Source organism: Oryctolagus cuniculus, chromosome 8 (assembly GCF_051225735.1).
Source record: "Oryctolagus cuniculus isolate XC-2025 breed Fujian yellow rabbit chromosome 8, ASM5122573v1, whole genome shotgun sequence".
Classification (NCBI taxonomy): domain Eukaryota; kingdom Metazoa; phylum Chordata; class Mammalia; order Lagomorpha; family Leporidae; genus Oryctolagus; species Oryctolagus cuniculus.
This window is the reverse complement of record NC_142874.1, coordinates 38,043,178-38,061,716: the sequence shown is the minus strand read 5'-3', so window position 1 is coordinate 38,061,716 and position 18,539 is coordinate 38,043,178. Positions and strand designations below refer to the sequence as shown.

Genomic DNA, 18,539 nt, shown 5'->3' with positions numbered 1-18,539 from the left:
GACAGTGTTCTCATATTAACAATTAGTTTAGGGGAGAGGCCAGCGCTGTGGTGCAGTGAGTTAATCCTCTGCCTGCGGCCCTGGCATCCCATATGGGCGCCAATTCTGGGCCCAGCTGCCCTCTTTTGATCCATGGCTGGCTTGGGAAAACAGTAGATGATGGCCCATGTCCTTGGGTCTTTGCACCCGCATGGGAGACCCGGAAGAAGCTCCTGGCTCCTGGCTTCAGATCAGTGCAGCTCCCACCATTGCAGCCATTTCGGGAGTGAACCAGCAGATGGAAGACCTTTCTCTCTGTTTCTCACTCTCATTGTCTGTAAATCTACCTCTCAAATAAATAATAATAATAATTAGTTTAGGGGCCAAAAAAATCAATGAGTGACTTTGTTGGTGTGTCCTTTTCGAAGTTGTAATGCTTAGACTGTGAAGACAAAGTTCTAAAAGAAGCTGTAAATAATATATTCCAAGCAAATAGCCATTAAAGTGTCATTGAACAATAAGAATACTGTTCTTATCAGAAAAAAAAAATTGAAAATCTCTCTAGCAATCAATGATTTTGAATTAATTCCCAGATACGGTGCTGATGTTACTGGAGGCCTTGTGAGGTAGAGAGTCTGGCTATTTGTGAAGTTGGACTGTTTTCTGTTGTTAACAGAAATATAGCAGAACTTTTTCTAAAATCGACTTAAACTTGGAATAATAGTTCTGTTATAGTCAAGTGTAAGGTCATTTTAAAAAATTGCCGATTTGGGACTTTCACTCATATTTAGCAGAATTTTATAAGCTAACTATGTAAATAGCTTGAATGCAGGTGTTTCATTTGGGACTCTTATCAGATATAAAGGAAACTAAATCAACAGCTGAAACAATGCAGAAAGTAAGACTAACAGTATAGTGCTCTCAAGTTTCATGTTGGATATCATATCAAAATGCTTTATATGCTTAGCAAAATGTGTGTGTGCTTTCAGGAGTGCCGGTGGAGGTCATCAAAGAATCCGTCGGTGAAGAGCATTTCAAGATATGCTACGAGGAAGACGAACACATCCTCGGCGTGGTTGGCGGCACCCTGAAAGATTTTCTCAACAGCTTCAGTACCCTGCTGAAGCAGAGCAGCCACTGCCAAGAAGCGGAGAAGAGGGGAAGGCTGGAGGACGCCTCCATCCTGTGCCTGGATAAGGACCCAGACTTCCTGAACGTTTATTATTTCTTCCCAAAGAGAACCACGTCCCTGATTCTGCCTGGCATCATCAAGGCAGCTGCTCACATATTGTACGAAAGTGAAGTGGAGGTGTCCTTACTGCCTCCCTGCTTCCGAAATGATTGCACCGAGTTTGTCAATCAGCCCTACTTGCTATACTCCGTCCACGTGAAAAGCGCCAGGCCATCCCTGTCCCCAGGCAAGCCCCAGTCCTCGCTGGTCATCCCTGCGTCGCTCTTCTGCAAGACGTTTCCGTTCCATTTCATGTTTGACAAAGATATGACCGTTCTACAGTTTGGCAACGGCATCAGAAGGCTGATGAGCAGGAGAGACTTTCAAGGAAAGCCTCGTTTTGAAGAATATTTCGAAGTTCTCTCTCCAAAAATCAACCAGTCATTCAGCGGGATCATGACTATGTTGAATATGCAGTTCGTTGTACGAGTGAGGCGATGGGACAATTCGGTAAAGAAGTCCTCAAGGGTAAGGAAAACAGGATACCATCTGAGTATGAAGTAAACTCCCACCTATGTGAGGATTAGAAACCAGAAAGTGAAAAAATGGAAGAGAAGTCTTCACAGAGTTCATGGAAAATGTGTACTCTGAAAACAACTGTGCATAGATTTCAGAACTTTTTGCACCAACATAAGCAACTTCTAATTCCATTTTCCATGAACTTTTTGAAGCATCACTTCAAAAGCTTCGATAAAAACATTTGTGCTTTGAAATCACTCCAGACCAACCTGAAAGCTGAAAGAAGCTTTAAAAAGTTCCTTTCACATTCAATTGTTTGCTAACTTGATCTGTCACTTCACAAGTGTTTGCCGAATGCAGTCTGACTTTTTAAAAACTAATTTTAAGGCTGGCAGAATCTAAAACAAAATCCGTCTGCATTTGTTTGCTTACTTCTGTGATTCATTTTGATATAAGTATTTCTTGAAAATATTTCACCTTCTAAAACCCATTGATGTATTTTGTAATTAAATAAGATAAATGTTTATGTAAAATGCATTCTCAAATATCAGATAGCTGGCTTAATTTTTTTTATTTTTTAGCTGGCTTAATTTGAATAATAATAGCATTGTTTCATAATGAGCAAACAAAAGCTACTGGCTTCTTATAGGAGGCAGCTAAATGGGTTTTTAGTCAGTATTCATGGGCTTAGAAATTATGTAATTTGTATGATTAATTCTTACAGAATGTGGAGGAAGACTTGTGTTTTCATCTCAGTGAACTTTAGTGATTATTTAGTCTCAGGAAGGAAAGTTGGTTAACTCCTAGTTGGTAGTGCAAGCAAAGCTGAGAGGCTTCAGACGCGTGTCACCCTAGCAGAAGTACTGTTTGTTACCCCAGAGGAAAACAACTTCATTATTGTATTGTAAAAATAATATTATCTCTATTTTTAAAAAAAATGGATACTACTTAAAGATGTCATTGTAGCAAAAAGTCAAAAATATTATATATGTCTTTTTTTAAAACAAAATAATACTATTCACAGCTTCTTTTTTTATAACCTGTTGCAATCTTATTTTGAAGATTTGCTTTTAATTGTTTATTTGAAAGGCAGAGTATCTGAGAGAGGGAGAGAGAGAAGAGAGAGATACGGTGACCTTCTGCCCACTGATTTACAATAACTGGGGCTGGGCAAGGCAGAAGCCAGGAGCAAGGACTCCACCCAGGTCTCCCACACGGGTGACAGGGGCCCAGATACTTGGGCCATCTTCCACTGCCTTAGGCATATTAGCAGGAAGCTGGACTAGAAGTAGAGCAGTCAGGATGCATACCTGTGTTCTGATATGGGATGCCAGCATTATAAACAGCAGTTTAACCTGCCATGCCACAACGCTGACCCCTCACAGCTTCTTTTATCTCTAAATAATATATTTTGGGCATCCTTTCACATCATTTGATAGAGATTTATTTCACTTTTTTGGGGAATGGTGATATTCCGTTGTATAGTTGTGCCCTACTTGATTTAACCAGTTCCCTATTCCCAGACATTTGATAGCTGTTGACTTGCTGCTACAATGAACATCCATGGCTGTGTTTGCCCATACACATACAGATAAATCTTCTTGTGGTCCAGGATGATTACTTTAGCCCCACTTTCCCCAAGAGCTCCTGGATACAATTCTTTCTGCTGGTTTATTCTTTTGTTTGTATTGTGGAAGGCAGAGTTAGGTGCAAAGTTGAAACAGGAAGGTAGCTGCTTCTATGAGATCCAGTTACCTCCTCTGCAGTCTGGAAAAATTACTTCCAAATCAATAGCTTGGGGGTGGGGGCTACTCCCGACAGAAAAAAGCAGTGTTAGAACAAATATCATACCTTTGGAGGCTCGTTAACCCCCATACCTGCCAAATGCAATAAGTAGCTCATGGGAGAAGAGAAGAGAAGCCTTCTAAAACAGGACATCAGAAAAAAAAAAAAAAGAAAGAAAGAAAAAAAGGAGGAAGGAAACAAAGAAGGGAGAAAGAGAGGGAGGGAGAGGGAAGAGGAAGGAAGACTATACTTCACAAATACCAAATTATACACAAAATATAACTCCAGATTGAGCAGAAGAGAATATCCAAAGACTACAGTAGCAAAGGCATAGGCATGGCCACTTAGTTGCTTGAAGTAAGAATTTTTTGCATTGTTCACTGTGGATCATGAGGTCTACATAGAGTATACTCCAAGATGGTCTTCAGATGTCTGCTCGCGTTTTAGAACTTAGAGCAAACTGGATATAGAATGTGTTCTTCTTTAGCATCTTTGAATAAAAAAATAGAGCGTAGATGCAAAGGGATGATCGCTGTTATCAACGTCCTCTCCTTTTGTCTCAGAAAGGTGTTGGAAACTTGAATAAACCACAACAATTGGTTCACCTTTGCTTCACAGATTATGGACCTCAAAGGCCAAATGATCTACATTGTTGAATCCAGTGCCATCTTGTTCTTGGGGTCACCCTGTGTGGACAGACTGGAAGACTTCACAGGACGAGGGCTCTACCTGTCAGACATCCCAATTCACAACGCGCTGAGGGATGTGGTCTTGATCGGGGAGCAAGCCCGAGCTCAGGATGGCCTAAAGAAGAGGCTGGGGAAGCTGAAGGCCACCCTGGAGCAAGCCCACCAAGCTCTGGAGGAGGAAAAGAAGAAGACGGTCGATCTCCTGTGCTCTATCTTTCCCTGCGAGGTTGCTCAGCAGCTCTGGCAAGGGCAAGTTGTGCAGGCCAAGAAGTTCAGCAACGTCACCATGCTGTTCTCAGATATTGTTGGGTTCACTGCCATCTGCTCCCAGTGCTCGCCGCTGCAAGTCATCACCATGCTCAACGCACTCTACACTCGCTTCGACCAGCAGTGTGGGGAGCTGGATGTCTACAAGGTAGGCATAGAGCAGGATAGTGACGGCTTCACAGGCGAAAATCACTAGGGGAAAAGCACCCAGCCTAGAACCTGAATTATAATGCAAGTGAAAGGGCCGGCACTGGGGCTCACTAGGCTAATCCTCCGCCTGCGGCGCTGGCACCCCGGGTTCTAGTCCTGGTTGGGGCGCAGGATTCTGTCCCGGTTGCTCCTTTTCCAGTCCAGCTCTCTGCTGTGGCCCAGGAAGGCAGTGGAGGATGACCCAAGTGCCTGGGCCCAGCACCCACATGGGAGACCAGGAGGAAGCACCTGGCTCCTGGCTTCGGATCGGAACAGCGCAGGCCGTGGCAGCCATTAGGGGAGTGAACCAACAGAAGGAAGACCTTTCTCTCTGTCTCTCTCTCTCACTGTCTAACTCTGCCTGTCAAAAAAAAAAAAAAAAAAAAAAAAAAAAGATAATGCAAGTGAAAAGCCTTTGCTGCAGGGTCATGCAAGCCACATCCTGGGAGCAGGCATTGTGTATTAATTACGTGGGTGTTCTCCAGCTAGAAATAGCTCTGACTCTGCTCAGGAACAGAGATAATTGTTCCAGGAAAGGGCTGCCACATTGTCCTCTCAAAGAATGAGCCCAGAATGGAAGGAAGAGCAGAACAGAGGCTGGGGTGGAGAGTCTGTGAAGAGATAAGAGAGGACAGTTAGTGGGCCTGCCATGCCATGCCACTTCACTGTGTTGACTGATTAAGCATGACTTGCACAGGGAGACTTTATCCTTTGTATCTCTAAAAATAAACATGAAGATTATAAAAATTATCCTTAAATGGAGTAATTCAATGCAGAATTAATATGATACTTTCCATGTCCAGTTAACAGAAATCAAAATCACATCTTTGCACCTTGCCCAAGGGTAGAGGCATTTAAATAAGGTTAATCTTCAAATTGTGCCCTCTATCTTACTTTCTTCATGAATGGAACAAATGAAATAGCCTTTCTCATTTTTAAAACAAGAAAATAATAGCCACAGAGTTTATATACATGAATAATACACAGTGAGTCCCCTAATTTTTTTTAAAGATTTATTTATTTATTTGAAAGGCAGGGTTACAGAGAGGCAAAGGGGGAGAGAGAGAGATAGGGAGAGAGGTGCTCCCCTCCACTGGTTCACTCCCCAAATGGCTGTAATTGCCAGAGCTGCACCGATCGGAAGCCAAGAGCTGGGAGCTTCTTCCAGGTCTCCCACGTGGGTGCAGGGGCCCAAGGACGTGGGCCATCTTCTACTGCTTTCCCAGGCCATAGCAGAGAGCTGGATCGGAAGTGGAGCAGCCGAGACTGGAACCAGCGCCCATATGTGATGTCGGCACTGCAGGTGTCCGCTTTACCCATCACGCTACAATGCCAACCCTGGGTCCCCTAATCTTGTGCACAGGAGTGTTATGAAGGTTGTGGTAGATAACATGTGCTACTGTGCAGGCATCCGGGATTTATTGAGTGCCTGCAGCCAATGACAGGCCCCCTTCTAGGGAGTGACTGTCCCTGACATGTAACTATTATTACTAAGAGAATGAAGACATTTCAGATTCAGCCTGCTTCTTTAGAATTAAAAAATCATTTTGGGCAGATTCAAATTATTTTGCTTTGTTTTCAATATTGGCATTAAAAATAAAGTATGTTTCGCATTTGTATGGTTTGAATCATCTGCTTGATTTGCCACAGAACAATCTGGCATTCCAGAGCTTAACTCAACATGAAATAAATAAAATATTGAGGAGGAAACAAGTATTATTTATGGGAATACATAAACCCTTGCCTTCTTTCATTCTAGATGCTAGAAGTAAACCCTTCCTTTAAAAAAATTCTAACAGGAAATTCCAGACAGAGCCAGGATTCTCCTGGGAAAATAAGAGATCCATGTATAATTACAGATAAAAATAATTGGCTTCGGTTAGATTAAGTTTGATGGCCTCTTATGGAATTTACTGTATTTATTTGTAGATGTTTTTCTACCTCAAGAATATCCCCTCTTTCAGAATTGTGAAAAGGAAGTCTTTTCTTTCTTCCCCTTCAGCAAATTGCAGAAATCGTTAGCAGAAGTGGCGCACTCTTCCTTTTGGTAATTCCTCTCAAGGGTGCAGGTGGAATTTCCACCTACACTATCAACTGTTTGGAAACTGTGATGCTTCCTATAAGGGCAGCAGCCACAGAGTTCTCGGATTAATCCAAGAGGAGCTGGTCTTGAATCACCTTCTCCCAATCCTCATTTCCACCTTCGCTCCACTTCTGATTTTGTATGAAAATATCTGGATATGGCTGAACTACCTAGTGAAGGACCTGAACCATGAGCTACATTTCACATATGTGAAAGGTCTAATCAGAGGCTGACCGGGGAGAGACAGCTTCCAGGAATAGTCATTGCTATTTATCCCAGGACCTAAGTGTGCCCGGGCTTCCTTTCATTGCATTTTCTTTCTGTCCTCCAATGTTTTGGTCATGCTTCTGTGTATTTCTGTTTTCCTTTATCTGTTGTTTTGGCAAATATTTATGGCTCAGCAGTTGCAAGCATAGTTAGGCAATGGCTGCAAAGGAGGAGGTCCAGTCTCCAGAAGAGAACAGGTGGGCGTGAGAGGACAAAAGATGAGGGTAGAAATGACAGTGTCAGATTTCTGTAGGACAGGAGACATGTTGCTTCCACCCAAAGAGGTGTTAATTGTTAAACAATTAGTAGCTTTCTGTGGCTCATGTCTTGGAAAGATAAAAATTTCCTGTATCAACAATAATGTTGATAATTATAGCAATACTGGTAATTTATATAGTAGTTTGCTTTCCAGTAGACTTCCAGGCACTATTGTTTTTACCTCCTGGTTTGACATCTTAGGGTCTATACTCTGATACATATCCATGTAGACGATAATTGCTATGAGAACAAGAGAAGTCCTTTAGGAAAGTTGTATCTTTTACGTATGACTATTAATGCCTTAGTTTTACATGACACATTTTTACTACATTCCTATGACACTTACTGAATAGTGACTTCATGTAAAGCACCATTTTGGGATTAGGTGAATATAAAATGAGTAAATGATCTCAATATTTTTAAGCAATTTATTTTAACATACAAATAAATTTCTACACAATGAGTTTCTAGAAAATACATTTCTACAAAAGCTTTTTATACAGTGACATTTAAAAAATGTAGTTAGATAATGAATCAGCAGCAAGTCTGAGAGTGGAAGCCGCTAACACGGTGTTCGCAGGATGGCCCAGACTCTGTGTGGAGTGTCCCGATGTAAGAGATCTAATTCTAGTGAATTTTCTGAGAGGGAAAAGGAAAGGCATTTCCAAGAGGATCTGATTTGGGCTTTTTCTCCCTAGAGCCTAAGCACTGACATTTCTGCTACATGATTCTTGAGTTCTGCTGTGATTCTTCCTGAATTTTCACTTATAATACAGATAATATATCCCGTGTAGGTGGAGACCATTGGCGACGCCTATTGTGTAGCTGGGGGTTTACACAGAGAGAGTGATACCCATGCTGTGCAGATAGCGCTGATGGCCTTGAAGATGATGGAGCTCTCTGATGAAGTCATGTCTCCTCATGGAGAACCCATCAAGGTAAGGCTGGGGACAGTCTCTCCAAGAGACATCGGGAGAGTAAGTGCTTACTGCATAGTTATCGCAAGAGTGGTGTGTTCACTGGGGTTTAGTTGCAGAGTGAGATCTTCTCTAACTTGTTTCAACAGGAAAAAAGTTACTCTGGGGCATTAGCTGGCTTTCAGAATCATTGAAAAGACTGAAGAAACCATTTCCATGATCTACAAACTGACTCCAGAACTGTACCACCACAGCCATGGTCAGGGAATTCTTATGTTCAGAAAGCTGCTGCCTCCATGGCTCATTGCAGAACAAAATTTCACCTACTATAATTAGAATTGGCAAGGTGGAAATCCTGCATCATGACCATCACGAGATGGAAAATGGACTCTGCTTAACATGCCGTAGAAAACCCAAAGGCTTCCACAGTCACGCAAATGTATCTGACTCAGCAAGCCTAAATGCACCTCGAGTTTGGGAAATACAGTTTTTAGTTTGTCATCCTCCGCAGGAGAGGATGTTACTCTAGAATGAATATTAACTGCTAACGCACCAGTACTTTCCAAGGCACGTAACATATCAGAATTTCTACATGAGTCAGATCTAAGAATATCTTGCCATATATGAGATAATGAAATTAACATGCCAGATATTGATTACCAAAAAATAAAAAGCAGAGCATGAGTGAATTACCCTTCTTTGTGCTACTTGCAGTGATTCTGTCCCTTAACTTGTAGAACAGTCCTCAACTGGTGATCTTCAGAAATGAGCTTTTAAAGTCTTGTTGAATCCTATCTGGCATGTATGAAATGTAGAAAGAAGAAAGAAAATAAGTTTTTAATATTAACTTATTGGTTTGAAAGGCAGAGTTACAGAGAGGGAGGGAGGGAGAGAGGGAGAGAGAGATTCTTCCATCTGCTGATTCATTCCCTAAGTGTCTGCAATGGGTGGGGCTGGGCCAGGCCAAAGCCAGGAGCCAGGAACTGCATCCAGATCTCCCATGTGAGTCGCAGGGGTACAAGCACTTCTTTCCACTGCTTTCCCAGGCACATTAACAGGGAGCTGGATCAGAAATGGAGCAGCCTGGGCTCAAACTGGCACTCATGTGGGATGCCAGCATTGCAGGCAGAGTCTTAACCCGGGGAACCTTAATTCTGGTCCCAGGAAAATATTTAAAAACAAAGTATTTAGAGGCTTAACCTTGGCTGTCTCTAACAGAAGCCATCTAAGTCTTCATAACTGTTTCTAATACTTTATTCAATTCACTGGTGTAAAACCACAGAGTTTTTATTATTCATTGATTTCTCCGCATCAAGAATTTGGTCCAGGCATACAGGGATACCATGTTTTTTGCCTCACACTCTCTGGGATTTCAGCTGCGGGTACTCAAATACCTGAGGGGAGCTGGAATGGTGGGATTGAGTCACCGGGAGCTGAGTAATTCTTTCAGAGACAGCTGCCTCCCTGCAATGCCCATTTCTTCCCTGAGGATGGCTGCATGGGAGGGCTCTGCTGTTACCCAGATGCTGCCTGTGGCGCTGCACGTGGCAATCTCCACGTCATCACATTCATGGGGGCTTTTATCCCAGTGAACAAGATGGGTGGAAGCCATGTGCCCTTTTAGGTCCTAGCTTTGGAAGGTACACGGTGACGCTTTGATGCTGTTGATCAGAGCAATCAAATCTGCCCAGAGGAGAGAGGCTTAGATATGGTGTCACCATAGGCAGGGTGTGAAATAATTTGCAACTGTGCTTTGAAAGCACCACATGTAACTTTTCCAGACTAGATTTTGATAATTGTGGTTTTTTTTGTGAGGGAATGGAACCCATCAGAGTACGAAAAATACTCAGATAATGAACAGAAAGACCAGTGATTTCCACATAAATGGTTTTGGTAAATAAGATATCTATGTTTGGGGCAGGAGGATTAGTAGCATGATTTTTTTTTATTTGTGGAAATGCATTTTTAGATTTTTGCAGCTGGAAGAATTATTTATAACTAACTTCAAAAGTACTTACCTAGGTAATAATAGGTTAGCTTTAATGACTTGTGAAGTGAGACACGGAACAAACCTTTTTGAGGATGCTGATGGTTCTGGAAAGTATCTGGGGCCTTTGGAGCTACCTGCAGAACCTCACGTCGACAGAGTGGAGAGTATTGTTGGTGGACAAGGAGTCATTCGTGTGTATTGAAAGGAAGCATATTGCGACTTAACCAGTGTGTCACTTCCTCCTGTTAGCAACATGATAAAGAGCCATCTACAGCTCACTCATAGAACAGAGCAGTTATGTGTCTCATGGGTTAGGGTCTGGCTGCATTTCTTACCCTGCTACCTCATGCAACAGAGTTGAAGTGAAAGGATAGAAAATGGCTCCCTTTTGTCCCCCTTTACAAATGGTGCTCTTCTCCATTCGGCACATACACAGCTCATGCATCCATTCGCTTGTTCCTACTGACTTCCATCTGCCAAGGCTCAGAACACGGCAGGTCGACTAATCTTGCTCAAGACCAGAGAGCTGAACGTAGCAGTGAGTGTCAGCAGGTGCTGAGTGAGTGCGAGGACTTCTGACACCCTCCCTTGCCTACTCTCAGAAGCCCATCATGAGAAATGGGCTATGACAAAAGAGATCTCCAAGTAGAGGGCTCTCCAAGGAAGTTCCTGTTCAGACTTTTCTTAGGAGGCAGAATTCTCTTTGCTTCTCATTATTTCATGGAGCAGCCTGCTTCCAGTGAAAAGAGGTACATTCAGGTCTTCCTGTGCACCTTAAGCTTTGGAACATTTTCTTCTTAAACTAAATGGGCTAAAGTCATGCAGAAGATTTTTCTCATCTTTTCAAAATATGCAATTGTTTGATTAGTAAAACTATATTCTTCTAAAAAAGAAATAACCAAAAACAATCCAACATGGGAAGCAGGATACACAGCAGACTCATAGAATGGCAGATGTCCTAAACAACATTCTGACCTCAGAATCAGCCCTTAAGGCATTCGGGTCTGGCTAAAAAGGCCATGAGAGTATTTCAGGTATGGAAAGCCAAGACACTGTGGCAAAAAAAAAAAAAAAAATGACCTAAATGAAAGATCTCTGTGAGTGAGATCCCAGCAGAAAGAACAGGCCATCAAAGAAGGAGGTACCTTTCTCTGAAGGGAAAGAAGAACTTCCACTTTGACTATGGTCTTGTCTAAATAAGATCGGAGGTGGCGAACTCAAGAGGCTTCCATAGCCTTGGCAGCTCATGACAAGAGCCTCGGGTGATTACTGATGTCATTAATAAGAGTGTCAATTGTTAAATCAACAACAGGAGTCACTGTGCACTTACTCCCCATGTAGGATCTCTTGTCCTTAATGTATTGTACTAAGTCAATGAATGGTGTACTCAAACAGTACTTTATATTTTGTGTTTCTGTGTGGATGCAAACTGTTGAAATCTTTACTTAGTATATACTAAATTGATCTTCTGTATATATAGATAATTGAAAATGAATCTTGATGTGAATGGGATGGGAGAGAGAGTGGGAGATAGGATGGTTGTGGGTGGGAGGGAGGTTATGGGGGGAAAAGCCACTATAATCCAAAAGTTGTACTTTGGAAATTCATACTTATTAAATAAAAGTTAAAAAATTAAGAAATAACCAAATATAGCAGCCCTCTAAGTTTTGTTTCTTAAAGTAAAACTATAACTTTAAAATAGGCCATCCCTGTATTTTATACATGAAGAAATAAATAATAAGAGGAAAATAGACACAGAAAGTCATATCACCATTTTCTAGTGAAGCTTGTTTTATAATGCAAATCTCCTAATTCATAATGTAGTGCTTTTTGTTTGAAAATTCTGCAGAATTCATGGCATGACATCTTAAGAGCAAATAATTCTGGGAAAGTTTTTGTCAGCTCCCTGAAACTAAGCAGAGTTGGAGTCTCCTGACTTCTAATTACATCTGTGTTACCGAGGATGTGGCCATATTAAAATGCATACATCTAATAAAAAGTGTTCCAGTGATCAACTGAACACAGATCTTGAAAGCAGTGAACATGGTGGCTGAGTGCCATTTAAAATATACCCACTTTAACTTGCTTTGTTGTATCCGTAATTTAAGAATAGATGTGTACTCTCAAATCATGGAGAAATTACTTCTTTTTTTAAGCACTTTAGTTCAGGATAGTGTGAAATTTACAAAACAGAAGTCATGAGGCAGTAATGCACATATCCCATAGTCCAGTTCCCCTATCAATATGTCATGTTCATATCTTTCTCACAATTAATGAACCACACCCAGCTTCCCTTTTTTTTTAATACAAATTCTTTTTAGCTCTCTCACCCATCCAAGATTCTAGTAATCAACATTTTGCGCTCAGATTGGTTTTTTTAAAGTAATGAGCCCTTGAAGATCAATTTTGTTCCTTTATTTTTTTAAAGACATTTATTTGAAAGTCAGAATTACACAGAGAGAGAAGGAGAGAAAGAGAGAGAGAGAGGTCTTCATCTGCTGATTCACTCCCCAGATGGCTGCAACAGCCAGAGCTGCGCCGATCCAAAGCCAGGAGCCAGGAGCTTCTTCCAGGTCTCTCATGCCATCTTCCACTGCTTTCCCAGGCCATAGCAGAGAGCTGGATCAGAATTGGGACAGCCAGGACTGGAACCAGCACCCTATGGGATGCCGGCACTACGGGAGGCGGCTTTACCCACTATGCCACAGTGCCGTCCCCAAGGATCAACTTTAAAACATTCTGTTTCATGACTCTCCAGGTCATTGATCACATTTGGGATTCCTGAACCCTCACCCAAACCGCCTCGTACATCTGCAGTTGGCACAGCTGTGGTTCTGCGTGGCTCTAGATTATAGGATAATGTGAACGGCCACAGTGATTGAGGCCTTAGCAGGTCCAGCTTTCTGCCTCCTCCATTATTTTCCACTTAAATATCACAATTTTCTTTCCTCAATTGTTAGTCATTTGAGGAGTGGGATAATGTTTGGCTCAAAGTTATTTTAAGGCAAAATGTCTTTTAAAACCATTTTCTATCCTTTGAACTACATAAATTTGGCCCTTTTCTGTTTGCGTTTTGGATACCAGCTCCCAGAGTCCAGAAATTATGCCTGGTTCATTAGGATGGGCAGGGCAGGTTTGCATAAACAGCCCGTGGATTCTTTACATTGCTGTGGTGACTGTGAGAGGTGTGTATGCAGACTGCTTCAGGTATCGGAGACAGGTGGAATCGGGGTCTGTGCATGGTGAGGAGGGTGGCCGCCGACTGTGCCCTGGCCATCAGTTGCACCTGAGAAGCAGAGGGAAGTTGGCTGGAGGTTTTGAGGAAGGGAGTGGTGTGCTGAGGGTTGCTGGGGAAATAGCTTAGCAGAGCATTTGGTCAGCACTGACAGTGACTGGGGACTTGTGCTGCATTTCCCCTTCAGATGCGCATCGGCCTGCACTCTGGATCTGTCTTCGCCGGAGTCGTCGGCGTGAAGATGCCCCGTTACTGTCTTTTTGGAAACAATGTCACTCTGGCTAACAAATTTGAGTCCTGCAGTGTGCCACGGAAAATCAATGTCAGTCCAACAACTTACAGGTACAAATGACGTGAAGCACCTGAAATGTGTTGTTTTTATTGATAAACAATTGATACACAATCGATTTTACTCATTGATTTGATGAATTCTTTTTTTTTTTTTTTTTTTTTGACAGGCAGAGTGGACAGTGAGAGAGAGAGACAGAGAGAAAGGTCTTCCTTTGCCATTGGTTCACCCTCCAATGGCCGCCGCGGCCGGCGCACCGCGCTGATCCCATGGCAGGAGCCAGGAGCCAGGTGCTTTTCCTGGTCTCCCATGGGGTGCAGGGCCCAAGGACCTGGGCCATCCTCCACTGCACTCCCTGGCCACAGCAGAGAGCTGGCCTGGAAGAGGGGCAACCGGGACAGAATCCGGCGCCCCAACCGGGACTAGAACCCGGTGTGCCGGCGCTGCTAGGCGGAGGATTAGCCTAGTGAGCCGCGGCGCCGGCCCTGATTTGATGAATTCTGCATTATCTTGGGTTTAGATAATCATAAAGGAAAGGGAAAAGCAATAACTTTTCTTTTTTTTCTTGTCTTTAAACACAGATATTAATGGTAACAATTCCTTTAAGCTCAATTAACTTTAGTTGTTACAAGTCTTAGGCAGATGTCACTATTAGACAATATTTAGTGACTTGCACTGTGTTCCTCATAAAATAGAAGACAAATTCACTTTAAAGTGTAATCAACAATCACTTAACAGTTTTGTTAGGTCAACACAAAACATGGCTGAGTCATCCCCCCACCCCAAAATCACTAACACAGCATGGTCAGTATCTTATACTTCAACTAAGCCATTAAAAAAAAAAAAAGTGAGTGTTTCACTACCCCTGAGACCACTAGTTAACTGTGGTTCATACTTTAAAATGTGAGTACACCCACACAAGAAAGCAAACTAATCTTCTTTTCTTCATTTTATGTTTTTAAAAGTCCCTTCATTAGCTTCATAGCTATTAGTAGCGAAAGCAAACTAATCTTCTTTTCTTCATTTTATGTTTTTAAAAGTCCCTTCATTAGCTTCATAGCTATTAGTAGCCGAGTGGTAAGTCTTGACAGACATCACCTATTCTTCCATCGGTCTTCTTTAAACGCATATGTAATGCTCTCGGTATGTGGGTAGCTGCTGTGTCATCAATTGATGCCCTAGTTCTGGCACTAGCTACCCAGGGTCAAAACAATCATAACCATGACATACAGGGCAACCATAAAAAAAAAAAACCCTGCCTTTATTCAACCACACTCCGGGGATGCTTAGGCCACTAACAATTCTGACTAGCTCGGTGCAGATATTCAGAAGTTTCTGTGGTCCCCTCAAGTTAGATGATTACCTAGAATAACCCATGGTACTCATGGTATTATAAGTGTCATGCCTACCATTACAGTTTTATTATAGAGCATGCAGGTCAGAGCCAAATAAAGAGAAAGATAGGGAGAAGTCGAGACAGGAGGCAGGGAGTCCTAGAGAACTTCCATGCCTCTGGCCATGACATTGGATGCATCACCTTCACACACATCAGGTAGTTCACCAATCAGGAAGCTGTGCTGAGCTGAACTTTGAGCTGTGATGTGCAGGCATATCGGTTGCATTTTGCAGGTATTATTGATGGACCCTTCAGTCTTGTGCTGAATTCAATCTCCCACTCCCCACCCAAGGGGTCAGGCTGGCTCAAGGCCCCAGCTTTCTAATCACAGGGTTGATTTTTCTGGTGCCCTGCCCTGCTTCTGAGTCATCTCTTCAGCAGGAACTCAGGTGTGATGCTAGGGACTCCTGGAAAACAAAGACATTCCTGTAACTCAGGAAATTCCAAAGATTTTGAAACTCCCTCCCTGCAATCAGTGGCAAGGGCCAGTTGAATTCCCTGTTGTATAACAACAGATAAGAATTTAGCAGAGAAAACTAGCAGGTCATTGTGATTTCCCAAGGGTTGCAGATTCTTACAGACTGGCATCAAATGTTCCTTAACACGGTAAAAGAGGAGCAGTGGGTCATCCAGCATCCAAAAAAACCCGGGTTTGACTTGTCTCCATGACAACATGCAGTGGGCAACTTGAATCAACACACTCTGCCATTTTGGTATCACTTAATCATCTTTAATACAAACTAGACCCCTCTCTGGTAGGTAAAAATATTTCTGCTGTATACATTTTGTCAGGTTAAAACAAATCATATTTCCTGTCTGCAGAGGTAACTCTTTAATTTCAAAGAGAGACAGACAGAGCTGCCATCCCCTCATTAATTCCCAAACACCTGCAATGGCTGGGGTTGAACCAGACCAGAAGGCAGGAGCCTCCCAAGTCAATCCATGTCTTCCATGTGGGTGACAGCGACCCAGTCGCTTGTGCTGTCACCTGCTGCATCCCAGAGTCTGCCTTCGCAGGAAACTGGAGTCAGGGGCCAATGTGGAACTGGCATCTTAACCTCTGAAGGGTGGGGAACCTCCAGCCTGTAGATCATATAAGTCTCATGAAGTCATTTGGTATGGTCCTGCCAAGGTAACCGCAGGTGGGACTCAAACTCCGATGAATCTATAGCAGCCTATTTTTAAGCTGATGATTGTGGGTAGCCCATGAATGATGTTATAAATATCACATGGCTCTTGGCAAGGAAAATGTTCCCCACCCCTGCTTGACCGAACAAGCCTTACACTCCCAGGTAACTCTCTTTAAAGCTCTAATAACCTTCACATTCCAGCCCAGGCTCTTAGTTGATAACTTTGCCTCATAATTTACAGCAAGAATAGGGCAGTCAGATGAGACCCACTCCATCTTCATGCTGTGGATTCCACTGGCACATCTACCCAGTCTGTGTCTTCAGCCTTTCTGTTACACAGAACCAGCTGCCTGCTCCATCTAAACAGTTTTGTTCCACATGCCATTTCCTGAGACTTTCTCAAGAACATTTATGCTGAAAATAACTGCTTTCATTTTATGATCAGTTTCCCTTTGATGAAATGATTATTCCCAACAGAATACAAACATATCCTACCACTATGTCTCCCTTGGAAAAAAAAAATTGTAAGTCTTTGTTTCCAAGTGCATCTCACTGGACATTCGAAGTTGTCCATCTTTATCATTTCTGTTTCTCTTTACCCCTTACTGACTCTTCAACTCACTCAAGTCAGTGGTTGTCCCCTGTGCTGCAGCGGTCCCTTTTCAGTGTCATTGATGTACCTGGTTACCGTCATGGTCAGTTCTCTCTCCTTGTCTCCCTCAGCGTCTCTGTTGCAATCAAACAGGCCGAGTAATCCCTCCATCAACATTTTTCTTCTTTATTTTTGGGAGCCCACACTCCCCTGTTTGCTCATCATCCATTGGCTACACCTGCTCAGTCCTTCCTACCACACTTTGCAATATTGTAGAATCCCCATCACTATTCTGCATCTAAATTTTAATGACTCATTTTTTTTACATCTCCAGCCCATTTCATAAATCTCCATGGAGCTATAGACATCTGCTCCATTTTTCCTTTTGAATGGCTGTTCAACATATTAAAATTAATTTGATCAGAGTAAGCTGATTACCCACATACTTCCCACGTATCTGAGCTTTATACTTACTCTGCTTAAAGGGGCGCCACCATCTACCTGGTTATTGGGACCGTAGTCACACACTAAGCATTCTCTTCTCCCCTCGGCCCATCACCTACTTCCACAAATCACAAGGATCACAGCTTTCTTAGCTCCCACAGTGCTACAGCCCCGGCAAGTCACCATTATCTCTCCCAACAACAACCAGTAGCCTAACCAGTAACATCCTTACTGCTCTTCCCATTTACATTTTATAGACAAATGTGCCGTTTCCCAGTTTTTATTGTTTTGAGTGATGATTTTCATTTATTCTCAGTTGGAAACATTTATGCCATATTTAAAGGCAAGCAATGGTTTACATGCTTTTTTTGGCAATATATAAATACTTAATGTGAAATAACTTTTACAGCAATTGAAAATCCTTTCTTACAGAGGTGCTTCATCTTTTTCATGTGATATGAAAATTTAAAGGGAATAATTAAAATTTCATTCAAACATTCATTCTTTGTGAAATTTAATTAATAATAAGTATGTAATTTTAATTTTTTTCAAAGTTCAGGACAAGTAGTGGACATTACTAGAAAGTATAATATATAAAAGGTGATTATTTCTGTGGAGAGAATTGCTGTTAATACAATGAATTCTGGAATGACATATTCCAGATAATAAAATAATCTGTTAAATATCAAATATAGTTTCCTTGATATACTTGAAATACATGTAAATTTAGAGCATCAAATACATAACAAAAAAATCCTCATCTTCAAACTTCCACTTCCAATTCTAATCAGTGATTCACAGTGTAGCACTGTTATGAGGATTATACATCCCTTTTAAACATCATTTAGAGTGTTGCTTTTATTTTAGGTGGCATATTCTGCATTTCTCTTTGCTCCTGTTGAAGTCAGGACAGCTTACAGAGACTGCACTAGATCTTTCTGAAGTGTCGGGTCAGTGGTTTATGAATAGAGGCTTAGATGGCAACCAGGGCTCACTAAGGCTAAAAGTGCAGGTGTAACTGGATGAGGCCCAGTGTGGGTGGGTAAATAGACTCGAGACTCTGGGTCTTTTGCAGGGGCAAAAACAAAGTGAATAATGGGACTTACGAGATATAAAAAGAATAAGAGTGTGATGTGATAATCTCGAAGAAACAGTTGCTAGTCAGGAGGAAGCAGAGAAGCAGCTGCTAAGTGGGGACATCTGACTGTGTCACTGTCATCCAGTTTTCATCTGCACACATACTTTTATGCCTCCATGCTGCTTTTCTTATAAATTCTGATTTTAAAGAAAGATGATTTAGTAGACACTTCCAGCTCCATGATACCCTGTAAAAAGTGTA

At 42.1% G+C, this 18,539-nt stretch overlaps 1 protein-coding gene and 1 pseudogene across 14 annotated transcripts in view; one reads left to right on the top strand and one right to left on the bottom strand.

Annotated features, from left to right (window-relative positions):
* The window catches only part of LOC138843473 (ATP-binding cassette sub-family E member 1-like), a 1,090,710-nt pseudogene that overhangs the window by 849,848 nt on the left and 222,323 nt on the right, over positions 1–18,539 (bottom strand).
* Positions 1–18,539, top strand: part of GUCY1A1 (guanylate cyclase 1 soluble subunit alpha 1) — a 63,557-nt gene that overhangs the window by 41,666 nt on the left and 3,352 nt on the right. For all 14 annotated transcript variants that reach the window (XM_070047360.2, XM_051819918.3, XM_089302290.1 and 11 more), the window contains 4 exons: positions 969–1,678; positions 4,073–4,558; positions 8,002–8,145; positions 13,537–13,691. In XM_070047360.2, the coding sequence (XP_069903461.2) occupies positions 969–1,678; positions 4,073–4,558; positions 8,002–8,145; positions 13,537–13,691 (1,495 nt within the window). The remainder of the gene's footprint in view (positions 1–968; positions 1,679–4,072; positions 4,559–8,001; positions 8,146–13,536; positions 13,692–18,539) is intronic.